The 15,712-nt window shown below is 34.7% G+C and overlaps 2 protein-coding genes and 1 long non-coding RNA gene across 3 annotated transcripts; 2 read left to right on the top strand and 1 right to left on the bottom strand.

Moving 5' to 3' along the window:
* The first annotated feature begins 1,325 nt into the window (after positions 1 to 1,325).
* On the top strand, positions 1,326 to 2,868 carry LOC114755774 (uncharacterized). Its single transcript, XR_003741358.1, has 3 exons — positions 1,326 to 1,390; positions 1,682 to 1,841; positions 2,731 to 2,868. It is a non-coding gene; the product is annotated as an uncharacterized LOC114755774 (long non-coding RNA).
* A 15-nt stretch (positions 2,869 to 2,883) lies between these two features.
* On the top strand, positions 2,884 to 4,094 carry LOC114755765 (N-(5'-phosphoribosyl)anthranilate isomerase 1, chloroplastic-like). The gene is made up of 3 exons (XM_028944640.1): positions 2,884 to 3,247; positions 3,327 to 3,490; positions 3,658 to 4,094. The coding sequence occupies exons 1-3, from the start codon at positions 3,017 to 3,019 to the stop codon at positions 3,881 to 3,883; spliced, it is 621 nt and encodes a 206-aa protein (XP_028800473.1). The 5' UTR covers positions 2,884 to 3,016; the 3' UTR covers positions 3,884 to 4,094.
* A 664-nt stretch (positions 4,095 to 4,758) lies between these two features.
* On the bottom strand, positions 4,759 to 7,779 carry LOC114755742 (probable 2-oxoglutarate-dependent dioxygenase ANS). Its single transcript, XM_028944611.1, has 2 exons — positions 6,818 to 7,779; positions 4,759 to 5,230 (listed from the first exon to the last, which is right to left on the bottom strand). The coding sequence occupies exons 1-2, from the start codon at positions 7,673 to 7,675 to the stop codon at positions 4,982 to 4,984; spliced, it is 1,107 nt and encodes a 368-aa protein (XP_028800444.1). The 5' UTR covers positions 7,676 to 7,779; the 3' UTR covers positions 4,759 to 4,981.
* Between the last annotated feature and the right edge of the window lie 7,933 nt (positions 7,780 to 15,712).

The following is a 15,712-nucleotide window of genomic DNA, read 5'->3' as shown; positions in this document are numbered from 1 at the left end:
TCATGGGGGATTCAAAATAGCATCTCGACCGTCCATATCATTATAATCCTAGCCATCCATGTTTGATTACTTTAAACCAGAAGCCACTCCTTTAAAAGTAGTCCAAGTGGAGGAGTTACCAATTTTGAGAAGAGGGTTTCAACAATCAGAGTCTTCATTCCAAGAGGCAAAGTAAGATGAAAATAACCAATTGTCTGTATGAAAGATGGTATCTTTTTTGAATTTTTTTCATAGCTAGTGTCATTCTTGATTTTAAAAGGAAATGAACTTATGGGTTAAAAAAAATTTAACAGTGCAATGCCATGAAACTTGTCTTGTATATCTTATTCCTATTTTTTACTCTTTGGTTTTGTCTGGAAGTATAATAGCTTCATCCATATTTAAATTTTTATTTATTTAGAATGTTGCTTGAAGTTAATGCAGGCATGAATGAAATGATGAGGCTGTTCTGCGCAAAGCCATAGTGTCCGACGGTAGTTTCTGATGAGCATGAGCTGTCGTTGTCGAGCGGGGCTAAAGGCATGAAGCACTGTCTTCTCAGATGGCCAGGGATTTGGCTGAAAGCTGATAATAAACAAACAGTTGAGATTATAAGGAAGCCAACGATAGAGATGCAATTTTAGAAGCTGGATGATGTGTCCTAATTTTGAGCGTCGAGATCAACTGAAAGGATGTGATTTTAAGCTTCTGAAAGCCGCTTGAAAATAGGACGCTGAGAAGATCCGGATCCCCATTTTCGCTGTTTTAGGGTGTGTTTGGATAAAAACCAAACCATGGTTTCAGAAGTGCTTTTACAGATTACGAAGTAAATATGTGAAGAAGATTATCTCGTTTTGCAGAAAAGTGCTTCTGAAACTATGGTTTTGAGATATCCAAACAGGCCCTTAATCTTACTCCTCTGTCTCGGTTCTACTTCGTTATCATCATCAACAACAATCCACCATTTCAGAAACTGTTTCAGAGAAGCATTTTCACCATTTCAGAAATCGAAGCCATTGCCGGCAAAATCTAAGGCATTACCTCTCAGAAAGCATTTTCGCCATTTCCTCCATCTCATTTGCCACTCCCTGCGAAAACTAAGGCGTTACCGTCTTTTGGAACGGGAAATCGCCGCTGTCGATGAAGGGGAAACTTTAGCCGTTGTTGGAGGAGGCCGCCGTTGCCATCGTTCGCCTGCATCACGCCGTCGGAGCACAACGTGCGGAAGAGGTACCATCGATATAGACACAGGAGTGTGGATGAAAAAGACCAAAGCTTGACTGACGTGGGCAAATTGAGAGGTCTATCTTAGGGAGTGTGGAATCGACTTCCATCAATTTTGACGGAACTGGGGTGGGATTTGTGGAAGTGGGATTGAAGCTCATCAAACAAGCTCCTAAGTGGATCCCAGGTACACTTCCACTGCTGCACTCCTCAATTCCAGTATACCAAACAGGACATCAACTTAAGATGGATATGACTGAATAATTCCCTCGTTCATTGTTCCACAGCAGTTAGTATTGGTTTCTAGTTCTTGGGACAAAATATATGCTCCGCTTATTGAGTTACATTCGAATTGTAATGATTGAATATGCAGTTAAACTTGATTACCATTTTCTATGTCGGTTTCGTTATGCGTGAGTTTAATTGTAATTTTATTTTAAATCCGTGTTCGAGCACTCTGAATTACATCTTCCTGCAGGTCAAATACAACAGTTGGATACCATTTAGCACCTTATTGAACATAATCGAACCAGCTTGGTCTCCACTTCTTCTAGCTTTGTGCTGAGAGTGATTGGAGTGTTCGGTTCTCTTGTCCATTGTACTTCACTTCGCTTTAGTCAGCTTTAGGATGCTTGCAGGTGTCTCTTCTTCTCTCTCTATATTTCAATGTGTGGTTGGTTGCCTTTTGTCGATGGAACCTGATTACTTGATGAATTATCCAGCGGTGTAAAGTAGATGTTTCTAATTTTCAGGTTTTATTTTTAAGTTGGACTTAGAAAGTGGAATATTTTTAATTTTTTTTTTTCACTCTTTCCAAAATTTAACATAACCAATAGACTATTCAAAAAGCTTATCAAGAAAACAAAATTGTACAGGTAGTGAAACACCGTCTGCCCAATTTCTTGGTACTTTGATTATATAGAATTCAAAAGCAATATTTTATCGTTCTGTTGAAACTTGTAAAACCATGATCTTGTTTATTGATTAGTTTGAATGGAGAAAACTAGAAAATGGTTCTTCTAATTGACTGTTCTAGTCCCCACTGATGGCTACTTGGATTCTTAGGAATTGTAAATGCCCCTCATTAGCCTGTACGGAGCTGAATTCTATTACAATAAATTTTGCGCTTAAATATTGACTTCACATAATTTTCTGCATATTTCTTGGTACATGTATGATCAATGTGTCTGGCCAGCAATTTGAAGATACTATGATGCTTTTTGACCTTACTGATTTCCGGCAAAGCAAATGGGAAAATAATTTCTGATGACTGAATAGAATGAATACTAGGTATTTATATACAAAGAGTGAAGCTATCCTAGGAAGGGCGTTTAATTTAATGTGCTGGATACAAATATCAAAACTTAAGTGATTGATAATCCCTTGATTGTATCCCTTAATCTAGAATCAAGTAAAAAAACAATAATAACAACAAATCGTGGGAATATTTACTGAATAATTACAATATCTAACAATTTCAAACACGGTAGATATACTTTCCTTGACATGTCGTTCTTCTTTCTGCAGGTTCTACCACTGGAAGTTACTTGCAACTTAGGGTTGCCAATTTTCCCAAAAGGCAAATTCTTATACTCTGGGTCACTGTTAGCTGATTATATGTATTTTGATGCTGACTGGAATAAAGTACTATTCAGATGGTATAACATATTATCTGTGCAGGCCTGGGAGGGGGAAAATACAATGTTCCAGACCTCATTTCCGTGTGAAATATGAAGTTTCTTGCAATTTTACCCAATCAGATAATGATCCAAGATCACAAAATGTACTTGTGAAAGACCAACCTTTAGTTAAGATGTGTGGCATCACATCAGCTAAAGATGCAGCTATGGCAGCCGAAGCTGGGGCTAATTTTATTGGAATGATCTTGTGGCCAAAATCAAAACGTTCCATCTCTCTTTCTGTGGCAAAGGAGATCTCAAAAGTCGCAAGAGAATATGGAGCACGTCCTGTGGGTGTATTTGTGGACGATGATGCAGAAACAATATTAAGAATTTCTGAAGGAGCTAACCTTGAATTCGTGCAGGTATATTTTCGTCTGACCTTGATGTGTAATCCATGCTTCTCAATTAAATGCTTGATCTCATAATATCTGGAAAACGCAGCTTCATGGGCATGGTTCTCGGGCAGCTTTTCCATCTTTGATTCAGGAAAATCGTGTAATATATGTTCTTCATGCAAATGAAGAGGGAAGCCTGTTAAACACAATTTCTGATGAACAATGCTCTCTAGTTGATTGGGTGCTTGTAGATAGTGCAACGGGTGGCAGGTAAAATTGAACTTCTTATATTGCTTATGTGGGATAATTTGACCCTCTCCCAGCAATCAAATAGGATTCAGTTTGTCTCTTCTAATATATTATATATCTTTACTATTATGAATGTTGAACAAATTATATAGTGATATTATTTAACTCCTCATGAGATGTATTTACAGTGGCAAAGCATTTGATTGGGCAAAGTTTAAACTACCAACAATTGGAAGCAAGCATGGTTGGCTACTGGCAGGAGGGATCAATCCTGACAACGTATCAGAGGCTTTATCTGCTCTTAAGCCTCAAGGGGTAGATGTTAGTAGTGGAATTTGTGCATCAGATGGCATCCAGAAGGATCAATCAAGAATAACTTCCTTCATGAAGGCGGTGCATTCTGTTCAGTACTAATTAACCTCAGATCATTTTGATCTTCGAGACAGCACATTAATAAGGTTCAGGATTTAATGAGCAGAGAGTATACAATTTTCATATTGATTTGGGTATTTTTGGGACTCATGAACTAGAGAAGTACATTTCTCAAACAATTATGTTGAGAACGTTAACGCCCAAGCACAATAATAAAAAGCTAAATGACTGCCATTCTAGTTCCCACCCAAAATTTCAAGCCTGATCAGATCAGAGGGTTGAATTATTTGAAGTTAGATAGGCTTGCGGATATCGTGTTTCCCCTGCGTGAAGAGTTTTGATGAGGGTTTTCAAAGTGACCCCTAGCCTGGGGGCTCCGTCTTACCCGGCCAATTCGCGTGGGGACGTGCCAGCCCGATTAAAGGCAAGGGACAAGGCAGCTCCTTTCCCTGCCCACGACCTGCAAAGGCAGCATGTTCTCTCTTTTTGGGACCGGCTACGGGCAAGGGCTTAGGACGGTTCATCTTTGCCTGTGCGTTAGTATAATCGTGATTCCCAATCTTACTCTCCTGTAACATGTAAGGCGGGTGTTAAGAGTTTTCTCCATAGCATCATTTGGATCCTCACCATATTTTTTCTCCATACATGCAATCCCATCCTATCCATTTGATTTAATGGTTATGCATTTATTATTATCACTTGAATGCTCTTGAAAACAAGATCATAATATTTATTAATGATATTGATCAAATAAATATTATATTTAGTTTAATGTCACGATTACATTCTAACTCTCCCCTACACACACACGCACAAAGCAGAGATGGATTATAATTCTCTTACTAAAAAGAAATATTTATTCATTTATTGTATCTTTCAATCAGTCTCTGGGAGAACATTTCTCCCATCGCCTGGCATTGAAGCACACAACAGACAGCTCATATACAGGAATTTGAAGATAAAAGAAGTTACATGTCCAGTTTGGAGCACTAATGCAATATTTGAGAGATAATGACTAATATGTCGTAATAAAAGAATTTCAATTGCAACCTTTACTCACAGAATAGACTAGTGGACTTCATCTGTTATTAAACTTGTGTACTTTGAACCAATAAAGATCAGGTGAAAGCACACGCCCGCCTAACCATCCAACACAAGTGCGTCGACGTTTCGCTTTCCTTCAGGACCTTTGGTGTACCATGACGACACATAGTCCCCATAAACAACTCCCCTGTATTTTGGTGGCGAAGATTCCCCAAGCAGTTCAGATGCAGGGGATATCTTGACTGTCTTAGCAGGATCATGAAATGTTGCTACAGAGAGCCTTGCTCGGTTAGAATTGGTAATGGCCCTATGCTCACAACTCCTGTACTTCCCATTTGTGATAATCTGTAGACAAAGGAATTTTCCTTTAGCAAGAAACTGTTTGATATCACAAGTTTGTATAGCAATTTCAGTTTCATTAATGAATATATCTACCCACTACCAAGCTACATGCTGGAATTCCATTCCATACCCACAACTTGTACAATAGAATGGAAAAGAGTGAAAAGAAGTAGTAGGAAAACAATACTTCTCTTTTATAGGAAGCATCAATCAACCAGAAACATCCCAATAGGATATGGGTACCTGTTCCAACATCTATTTTGACCATTTTTGTTCTGGACAATACTTACATCAAATTTCTTATATCTATTGTGTCAAATTCTTTAATCACATATGATCATGTGCCCTATTTTTCAAATATTAGCATTTAGTAGCATTTAACTATAAATTCACATGGAACAAAAAAAGACACTTGGCCATATGTAATTAGAAAACTTGACATAATGGACATGAGGAACTTGACCTAAATTTTTTCCTTTTGTTCTGATACATTTTTAAATACAATAACATGAAATGACTCAAAAGATAACAGACTGAAGATTTTCATTTATTTTAAACTTGAAATTCATGCCTTAATTTGCTTTATGTTTCTACTGGTAGATAAGGCGACCCCACCTAGTGGGATAAGGCTTGTTGTTTGTTTGTTTGTTTGTTTCTACTGGTAGATAAGTTGCAAACATATGTTTTTCATGCGCTAATTTGTTAAATCTATGTACATTGTATTCATCTCTCTTTTGAAGAAGACTGTATTTCACATATCGGATAACGTCCACCCAATTTCCCAGATCAATGGTCTAAGTAGTATTTTGAGGCCTGAAGGCCATGGTAGTGGTTTAAGGCCTATGGACATTCCAGAGACAACAGTAATGAATCTAACCTTATCTTTATGAATCTTTACAGGTCAACTCAAAACATTCAATGCAAAATCACAGATTAACTTAACTTTTTTCTTTGGCAACCATTCCCAAACCCCCCCCCCCCCAAAAAAAAAAAAAACCACCCAAAACAAACAAGTGAAGAAATTCATTTTAAGAAGGGTAGGGAGACAACCTTCAAGTATGAGTCAAGTACTCTTCATCCATACGCTCTAAAGAGACTACTCTATAGCCAATATCCAAAAGGGCTTTTCAGTTATCAGTATCCAATCAATCCCAGAATAAGTTAATTAGTTAAGATTTTTCCAAAAGAAGGATGTTTTGAATTGGAACTTCATTGTAACCGGCGCTTCCACATACAATGAGGCATAAGTGTCCAGAGTAACACATAGATAGCTCACAGCAGCCTGTGGTATCAATGTCCATACAACTACCACAAGGAATTTTCATACTCGAGGCAAGAAGACGCTGTTTAATATACAAAACAGATAACTCACGTTGGCAAAAGGATCCCAATCCAAATGAGCTATCACATGATCAAGTTTTAGTTGATATAAAAGAATACACAAGATATCACCCCAAAAGAAAAAAGAATACTCAAAATTCTAGATCAATTTCACAATGTCAATAGTTATACTGATTTTCGGCCGCCACAAACTATCTCAGCGCTCAAATTAAAGCGTAACCAAACTAAATGAGAAGGATTGGTGTTTACCTCAGTTTGATCAGCCAATAGAACGAGAATGGCCTCAGAGAGAGGCTTCACGGTCACCCATTTGGCACCATCCTTGAGAACCTGAAGACCCCCCACATCGTCTTGGATCAGAAGCGTGATAGCACCCATATCAGAGTGAGACTGCAGACCAAGTGTGAGTTCGGGTTGAGGACATGGAGGGTAATAGCTGATAGTGATGTTCTGATAGAAATGCCCAACGGCGTCTTCAATGCACGATGACCGCAGGTCTAGACTCTCTGAGATTAGACCCAACAACTTCTGAGCCAGAATTTTCATTTCATCGCTGTACTTAGTGACGACTTCTCTGTAATCGGGAGGGAAGTTCGGCCAGCGAGAAGGGTTGCGACGAGATAGAGGCAAAGTGTGGTGATCGAAGTAATCCCTCCAATCCAAGATTTGAACCGCGTCGTTTTGCTGCTGCTCTGAGCTCTGAAGCATCCGACTTCCGTACCCTTCCGACGCGGCAGTACTGGAATCACATGCGTATCGGAGCTTCTCTGACATAGGGCAGTCGTTGAAGAAAGTGAGACCCACGCGTCTGATATCATCCAGAAGGCTGACCGGGATGCCATGGTTTGTGACATGAAAAGCGCCCCATTCCCGACAAGCCCGTCCGATTGCTTCCCGAGCCGAGTTTGTTTGATCAGGGTCGAACCCGAACAGATTGACTATCGGAATATCGGCATCGGAGGAGGCAAAGCTTGATGAAGTTGTGGCGGCGCGGCGATCATGGTGAATGGGTCGGTTCTCGGGGAATTGAATATACTGAGGTGGAACTTGACACAGACCTGATTGTGCTAGAGCTTGCACTCTGCTAAGGCCGCCGGAAACTTCCATTTGGGATATGGTGCCTTCAAAACCGTTAAGATGAAGAATGCAGCCAAAAAGGAAGAAGATGAATTTCGTTTTGTTACGAAAGTTTTGCCCCGAAGGTTGGAAGCCGCATCATAATCTCGACGCGGCGTAATAATGGTTTCCTTCTCTGGAAGTCAAAAATTATATTTCAGAGTAGAAGATAAATACAAGACAGACAATCAAGTTTCAAGAAAAAAAAAATTATTTAAAAAAAATCTTCATAACAACAAGGAAAAAAAGAAAGAAAAATATTACTTGAACTTCATAATTCACAAATAGTATACTGAATTTGAGAAATCCCAAGAGACCAAATTAGAATTATCATGTTAAAAGAAAAGACCAAATTGGAATTATCATGTTAAAAGAAAAGACCAAATTGTCCTTCATTTTAAATATTGTTTTCAAAATATCACAGCCCCCACTGACCGGCCAGTCGCCAGAGCTCCGGCGACTAACCAACAATTGGTCACCGGAGCTCCTCAGTCAAAAAAATTTTTTGTGAAAATTTTTACAACTTCAGTATAATGGTTAATAACTTTTGTAATGCTATTAACAATTTCAGTATAGCAGTTAGTAACAGATTTTCTGAGAAATTCAACAAGCTCCGGCAACCAGAAATAAATTTTTTGAAAATTTTTACAACTTCAATATAATCGTTAACAACTTTTGTAACGCTATTAACAACTTCAGTATATTAGTTAACAACAGATTTTTCGGAAAATTCAATAATTGGTCACCGGAGCTCCGACAGAGGAAAATAATTTTTTTTGAAAATTTTTACAATTTTAGTATAACGGTTAACAACTTTGATAACCCTATTAACAACTTCAGTATAGCGGTTAACAATAGGTTTGAGTTTGTTAACGGCATTACTGAAGTTATAAAAATGTCACTTTTTGAATTTTCTGAAAAACCTGTTGTTAACTGTTATATCGAAGTTGTTAACCGTTATACTGAAGTTGTAAAAATTTTCAAAAAAAAAAAACGTAATTGTTAACGCTATACTAAAGTTGAAAATTTTTACAATTTCAGTATAACAGTTAACAACTTTTATGATGCTATTAATAACTTCAATATAGCAGTTAACAATAGGTTTTTTGAAAAATTCAACAATTGATCGCCGAAGCTCCGATGGTCAAAAATAATTTTTTTGAAAATTCTTACAACGTCAGTATAACGGTTAACAGCTTTTGTAATGCTATTAACAACAGGTTTTTTGAGAAATTCAAAAAGTAACAATTTTACAATTTCAATAATGCCGTTAACAAGTTCTGTAACTCTATTAACAACTTCAATATAGCATTTAACAACATGTTCTCTTAAAAATTCAAAAAAAAAATGGCATTTTTACCACTTTAGCAACTACTTTTTTTCAAAAAAAAATTTTTTACAATTTCAGTATGACCGTTAACAACTTTTTTAATGTTATTAATAACTTTAGTATAGTAGTTAACAACAAGTTTTCCGAAAAATTTAAAAAGTAGTATTTTTACAATTTCAATAATATCGTTAACAAATTAACTTTATTAACAATTTCGGTATAACATTTAACAATAAGTTTTCTTAAAAATTCAAAAAAATGGCATTTTTATAACTTTAACAATTACGTTTTTTTAAAAAAAAATTTACAACTTCAATATAACGGTTAACAACTTTTATAACCCTATTAACAATTTCAGTATAGCAGTTAACAACAGGTTTTTGAATTTGTTAACAACATTACTGAAGTTATAAAAAATGCCACTTTTTGAATTTTCTAAAAAACCTGTTGTTAACTGTTATACTGAAATTGTTAATAGAGTTACAAAAGTTGTTAACCGTTATACTGAAGTTGTAAAAATTTTCAAAAAAATTGTTTTCCTCCGCCGGAGCTCCGGCGACCAATTGTTGAATTTTCTAAAAAATCTGTTGTTAATTGATATATTGAAATTGTTAATAGCATTACAAAAATTGTTAACGGCTATATTGAAGTTGTAAAAATTTTCAAAAAAATTGTTTCCGATCGCCGGAGCTTGTTGAATTTTCCAGAAAACCTATTATTAATTGCTATACTGAAGTTGTTTTTAGCATTATAAAAGTTGTTAACTGTTATAGTGAAGTTGTAAAAATTTTCAAAAAAAAAAAGTGGGGGCTGTGATATTTTAAAAACAATATTTAAAATGAAGGGCAATTTGGTCTTTTTATTAACATGATAGTCTCAATTTGGTCTCTTGGGATTTCTCAAATTTAGCAGACTATTTGGAGATTATGAAGTTCAAGTGGCATTTTTCTTTTTTTTTCCCCCTAACAACAATGAAAAATTTTCAAATTAAAAATAACAATTTTTAAATTTATTTTGAATTTTTTTTGAGACCTTATTGTCATTCTCCACCAATATAAATATAAAGCAAAAGTAGCATTCAGTATATTCTTACGTCTTCTTTTTTGCCAACATTTTCCCTACATATGAGTAACTCATGCTGTTGATTTTATTGACAAAAAATATTTACATTGAGTTATCCAAAAATAAAATTGACATTAAACTTTTAAATATTGACCAAATATTTTTAAACATTAAGATTAATTTTTAAAATAATAATGATCAGCATAAAAATGCATAATTTGAATCTAATGGTATTAGAACTAAAAAAAATTGAAAATATACTCTCTACAATTAAAGGTGAAAACTCAGCAACAAAAACAATAACAACAACAAAGCCTTATCCCATTAGATGGGGTCGACTACATAGATCACACGGTGTCATTGAGCCCTATCCAAAGCTAAATCTTTGGATAGGTTGTTAATTGAAAGATTTCTCCCAATGACTTCTTTAAGCGTTGTTTTCGGCCTTCCTTTACTTCTTTTTAGAGAACTCCATACTGTTTGCTTAACTCTTCTTACCGGCGCGTCCCAAGGTCTTCTTTGCACGTGACCAAACCATCTCAATCAGTTTTCTACCATTTTCTTATCAACAGCAGCCACTCCAACTTTTCCTCTTATTTGTTCATTACGAATCTTATATTTTCTTATATGACCACACATCCATCTCAACATTCTCATATCAGCAACTGCCACTTTATGTTCACGTTATCCCTTTAAAGCCCAACATTCACTACCATATAGCATTGCCGGTCTTATAGCAGTGCTGTAAAACTTTTCTTTGACCTTATTTGGTACTTTTCGATCACAGATAACTTTTGTCACTTTTCTCCATTTAAGCCACCCGGCTTGAATTCTATGATTAATATCTCCATCAATTTTCCCATCTTTTTGTGTAATTGCTCCCAAATATTTAAACTTTTCCACTTGTTGAATGACATGGTCTCCCAATTTGACCTCTAACTTTGTACTAACTTGTCTCTTATCAAAACTACAATACATATATTTTTTCTTGCTTCTACTCAAACGGAAACCCTGCGATTCCAAGGTTCTTCTCCATGTCTCAAGTTTAGTGATAATCTCTTCTTTTGACACAACCAATAAAACTATATCATCAGCAAAAAGCATGCATTTCGGGATTTCTTTTTTGATATGCTCAGTTAGAACATCGAGGACTAGGTTAAACAGATAAGGGCTTAGAGATGATCGCTGATGTAAGCCAATCTTTATAGGAAAGTTCTTTGTCTCGCCGCATGGTGTTTTAACACTAGCTGCGACCCCCTCATATATGTCTTGTATGATTTTAATATAAGCGATATGCACCCCTTTCTTCTTCAAGACTCTCCAGAGCACTTCTCTGGAAACACGCCGTAAGCTTTTTCCAAATCAATAAAAATCATATGCAAGTCTCTTTTATGGCTTCAATACTTTTTCATTAAGCCCCTTAGTAAATAGATCGCTTCTGTTGTCAATCTTCCTGGCATGAACCCAAATTGGTTTTCAGAAATATAAGTCTCTAATCTCAACCTATATTCTTGGGCAATATGCCAAATAATTAGATTCAAAACAAGATTCTTACTCTAGAGACTGAGCTTTTTGCCTTCTTCCATAATTTCATGATATAACTCATGAGTTTAATTCTTCTATAACTAGCACATGTCTTGACATAAAAGTGAAAACTCAAACTTTATATAAATTTTAAAGTACAGCAGCGTATGATGTGATCCTTGATGGGATATTTATAAGACACCTTTATTAAAAAAAATAATAAATTCATTTAAAATTGTGATTATATATATATATATATATATATAAGAATTAAATTTAGTGTACTTTTGAATTCATAAATGTGTGTTGGTTCAAACTTACATTAATAATGTTACCCAGTGAGGCCAATCGAATTTCTTCATGACAATCCAAAATTGTGGAATTCATGCTAGAGAAGGCCTGTACTTAATTAGTTGCAGATGACTTGCTCGATCAATTTTAGATTCCAGCATCCAACGTTTTGCAGTAACAAGTTCGCCACAAAACTAAGGTATGAGGGGAGGGTGGGAAGGAGAGGATTTTTTTTGGAGGAGTTTATTCTTACCTTATTTGATTTGATTAAAAAGAAGAAAAAAAGAGAGATATTTAATATGTTTAGTTCAAGAGGGGAAGGAGGAGGAGAGTAATAATCAATTAACCATTTTACTTTTACATATTAGTTTATATTTTTTTTATTAATATGTTATATAAATTCATTTACATCTTAATTTAAATTATATAATTTAATAAAAATTCAGTATTATCATGTTAATATGTGCGTTAAAAAATTGGTGCAGTAATTTTTTATTCTAATTAATATAAGAATATATTTGAAACAATCAAATTAACAAATTTTATATGCTCTAAAAAAAATAAAATTTTACTTTCTTTAGGCTATGCTTTTTTTTTCAGCTTTAAAATATATTGAATAAATAATATATTTATAAAAACAATTAATTTTATAATATTATAATTTTTTATTTTAATTAATTTTTATGATAATATATTTTTTAATCACAATAATTTGTATTTTTTTATTTTTTACTTAAGATAGTATATTTTTCATTTGAAATAAATATTATAATAATATATTTTATGGGTAGTAGTGAAATACCAAAAAAAAAAAACATAAGGATATGATGGTCTAAAAATTTAACTCCTTATTAAAAACCCTCAATTTGGGAGGAGCTAAAATGGAGGACAGTGGAGGGAACATTTTTAGCTTTCCTCCTTTTTAAAATTTTTAACCAAATAAAGGGAGGCTTTCTGACCAAATAAATCTTAATAGTTATAGGGGCAACAACCTAAATTAGCTGCTAGTAGTGGCTAAAGATACTGATGCTTTGACCTGAACCTACTTTCCAACAAAGATTGTTTTGGATTAACACCTGCATTCCTTTTGAACTAATGGCTTTTGAAATGAGTACTAGAAAGATATTTTGGTTTCAAGGTAAGAGAGAATAGAGAATCCTCTCAAGCATTGAGCAAGCGCCAAACATTCCTAGCCAGTAGAGCGTAATTAATTCTTCAATCTTCTTAATAATTCCTAGCCAGTAGAAGTCAGAAGACAAAGCTGATCCCAAGCTTTGGGATGAATCTTCTTTTTATCCACCGAATCTCCCAGAAAAAACGCGCTAACCTCATATATATCAGTATCATGAGCAAAATATGCAGGTAATTTGACACATGAAAGCTGATAAACCAATAGAGAGGGAATTGATTATTTGATCACCGCTAACCTGCCTGCCTGAGAAAGAAGTCTCGTCCTCCAATACCTAGAGTTTTGAATCTAGTTTCTCCATGATATCATCAAAGACAATCGATTTATCTTTACCCAAATCCACATAAGTGCCAAGGTACTTACCAAGCTTGGAGGCAAATTTAAATCCCATATATTGGGGTAGCTGAGTCTTCGAAGTATGACTGATGTTAGGACTAAAAACCATTGATGATTTGGCTTTTCCCCCTCTCTGTGCAGCCAAATGGCCATATGTTTCCAAAACCCTGTTCACTATCCTCAATTGTTGTGGATTATCCTATGCAGACAACAAGTTATCATCAGCAAAAACATGCGAGTGAGTGGAAGAGAGTTCCTGGAGATCTTGATACCCTTCCAAATGCCTGTCTCTGCAACTGAATAATCCAACCAAGAAGAACATCAGAACAGAGAATATAAAGGTAAGGTAATAAGGAGTCCCCCTGTCTTATACTACATTCAAGAGAGAGGTCTTGAGAAGGAAAGCCATTAATTGAAACCTGGAAGGAGGCAAAGGAAACACACACCATAATCATCTCTATCTACGTCTAAGGAAAATTCATTAAGACCAAAACAGCACGAAGAAAATTCCACGAGAGTTCATCATAAGCTTTTTCAGTATCAATTTTTAAAAAACACTAACAAGTTTTTTTTTTTTTTTTGTTGCTTACTTGAGGATCTCAGTTTGGCCACTACCCCACTAACCACCAGAACATTGTTTGAAATGGAATGCCCTTTAATAAATGCATTTTGAAATGGAGAGACGAGTTCCTGGATAATCTGTTGGATTCGTAAACACATTATCTTAGTAATCTCATACAGCAAATTACATAAATGAGACATCACTATCACCCATCCGAACCAAGGCAATTCAAAGGTCCAGGCATATTCGGGAACCGGAAAAAACCTTGAACCACTCGAAAGACATCATTACCAAGCTTACCCCAAACAATATTGGTAAAATCTCGGGTATACTATATTCATCTAAATTTATAAATATGAGGTATCTTTTATTATATATATTTATAGAGGCTTTATCTTAATATTACAAGTGACATCCCTGTTAAAAGAAAAATGACATAAAAAGAAGTTAAAAATTATAATATTTCAATTTAGGCACTAAAACTTCAAAATCCCAAGGAAGAAAGTAATGCCTAACACGATATTTTGTAAATGTAGTTAAATGACAAAAATGTCCTTACATCAAAAAGTTTATTAACAAGTTGTAAATTGATAATAACAAATATTAAAAAGCAAATGAAAAGAAATATATTGGCAATGACAAATTATTTATTAATAAGTTATGAATTGACAATGACAAGTATTGAACAGCCAATGATAAGAAATATATTGATAATGACAAGTTTGATAACTTTTTTTAAATTGATGCAAGAGTATTTTAGTCATTTGATTATAATTGCAAAGAAAAACCCAGATGAGGCACCACTTTCTCTCTTGAAATTTTAGGTGCGTGAACTAGAATATTGTAATTTTCAACTTTTTTTAATGTCATTTTCCCTATATTAAATTCATGACAAATGGCACTCTAAATTAATTGGTGTTATCATATTTTTCATTCATTTTCAATTCTTTATAAATTTGAATTAAATACTGATATGAAATGTAAAATTATTTTAAATTAAGGACCCTCATCATTTATGATGTTCTAGAAGATTATTTATTTAATGTATTTATGTATAACACAAACGCTTACTCCATAAAAGAAGATATTCTCATTTCTGTCTTGAATGATTAAGTTTAGTGCACGGTATAACGTCTGACCTTTTTTTAAGGTAATACAATTTATTATGTATTTATTGTCTTTACATGAAAAAAGTTAAAATTTATAGAACTCTCATTGACATTTTACAGTTTTTAATTTTTGACATTAATGCTCTCCATTGGCATCTTACGTGGCAGTTTCGGTGATCATAGGAGTGGTATTCAATATTTCTGGGGAAAATCCCATATAAATACCTATTGAATTCTAAAATCCCAAATAAGTCACTCTAATTTCACAAAAAACAAATAAGCCTACAGGTATTAAATCGGAATTTGCAAAGTTTGACAAATTACCTCCATGCCCCTTTTCTCATTTCCTTATCTTCTCTCTCTTCGTCGTCTTTTTTACGGCAGAGACACAGCTTGTATGGGAAATTACTTTATGACGTGGCTGCATCATTCTTTCAATGGGTTTTGTTAGACATTGGAGACACAGTTGAAATATTTTAGGATAGAGAAGAGAGATCGCCATTGATTTTGGGAGCACACCATTCTACAACGGATCCTCTTCTTCTTCAAATAGTGGCCATTGCGAAACTTTGTTGCTTATATTTATGAATCAAAAGAAGCTATGGGAACCAAAATATAACAACTA

The sequence above is a fragment of the Neltuma alba genome, unplaced genomic scaffold, assembly GCF_004799145.2.
Source record: "Neltuma alba isolate B1F8T4 unplaced genomic scaffold, ASM479914v2 tig00001344_pilon, whole genome shotgun sequence".
Taxonomy (NCBI): Eukaryota; Viridiplantae; Streptophyta; class Magnoliopsida; order Fabales; family Fabaceae; genus Neltuma; species Neltuma alba.
The sequence above is the reverse complement of the archived record's forward strand: the minus strand, read 5'-3'. Positions and strand labels throughout refer to the sequence as shown.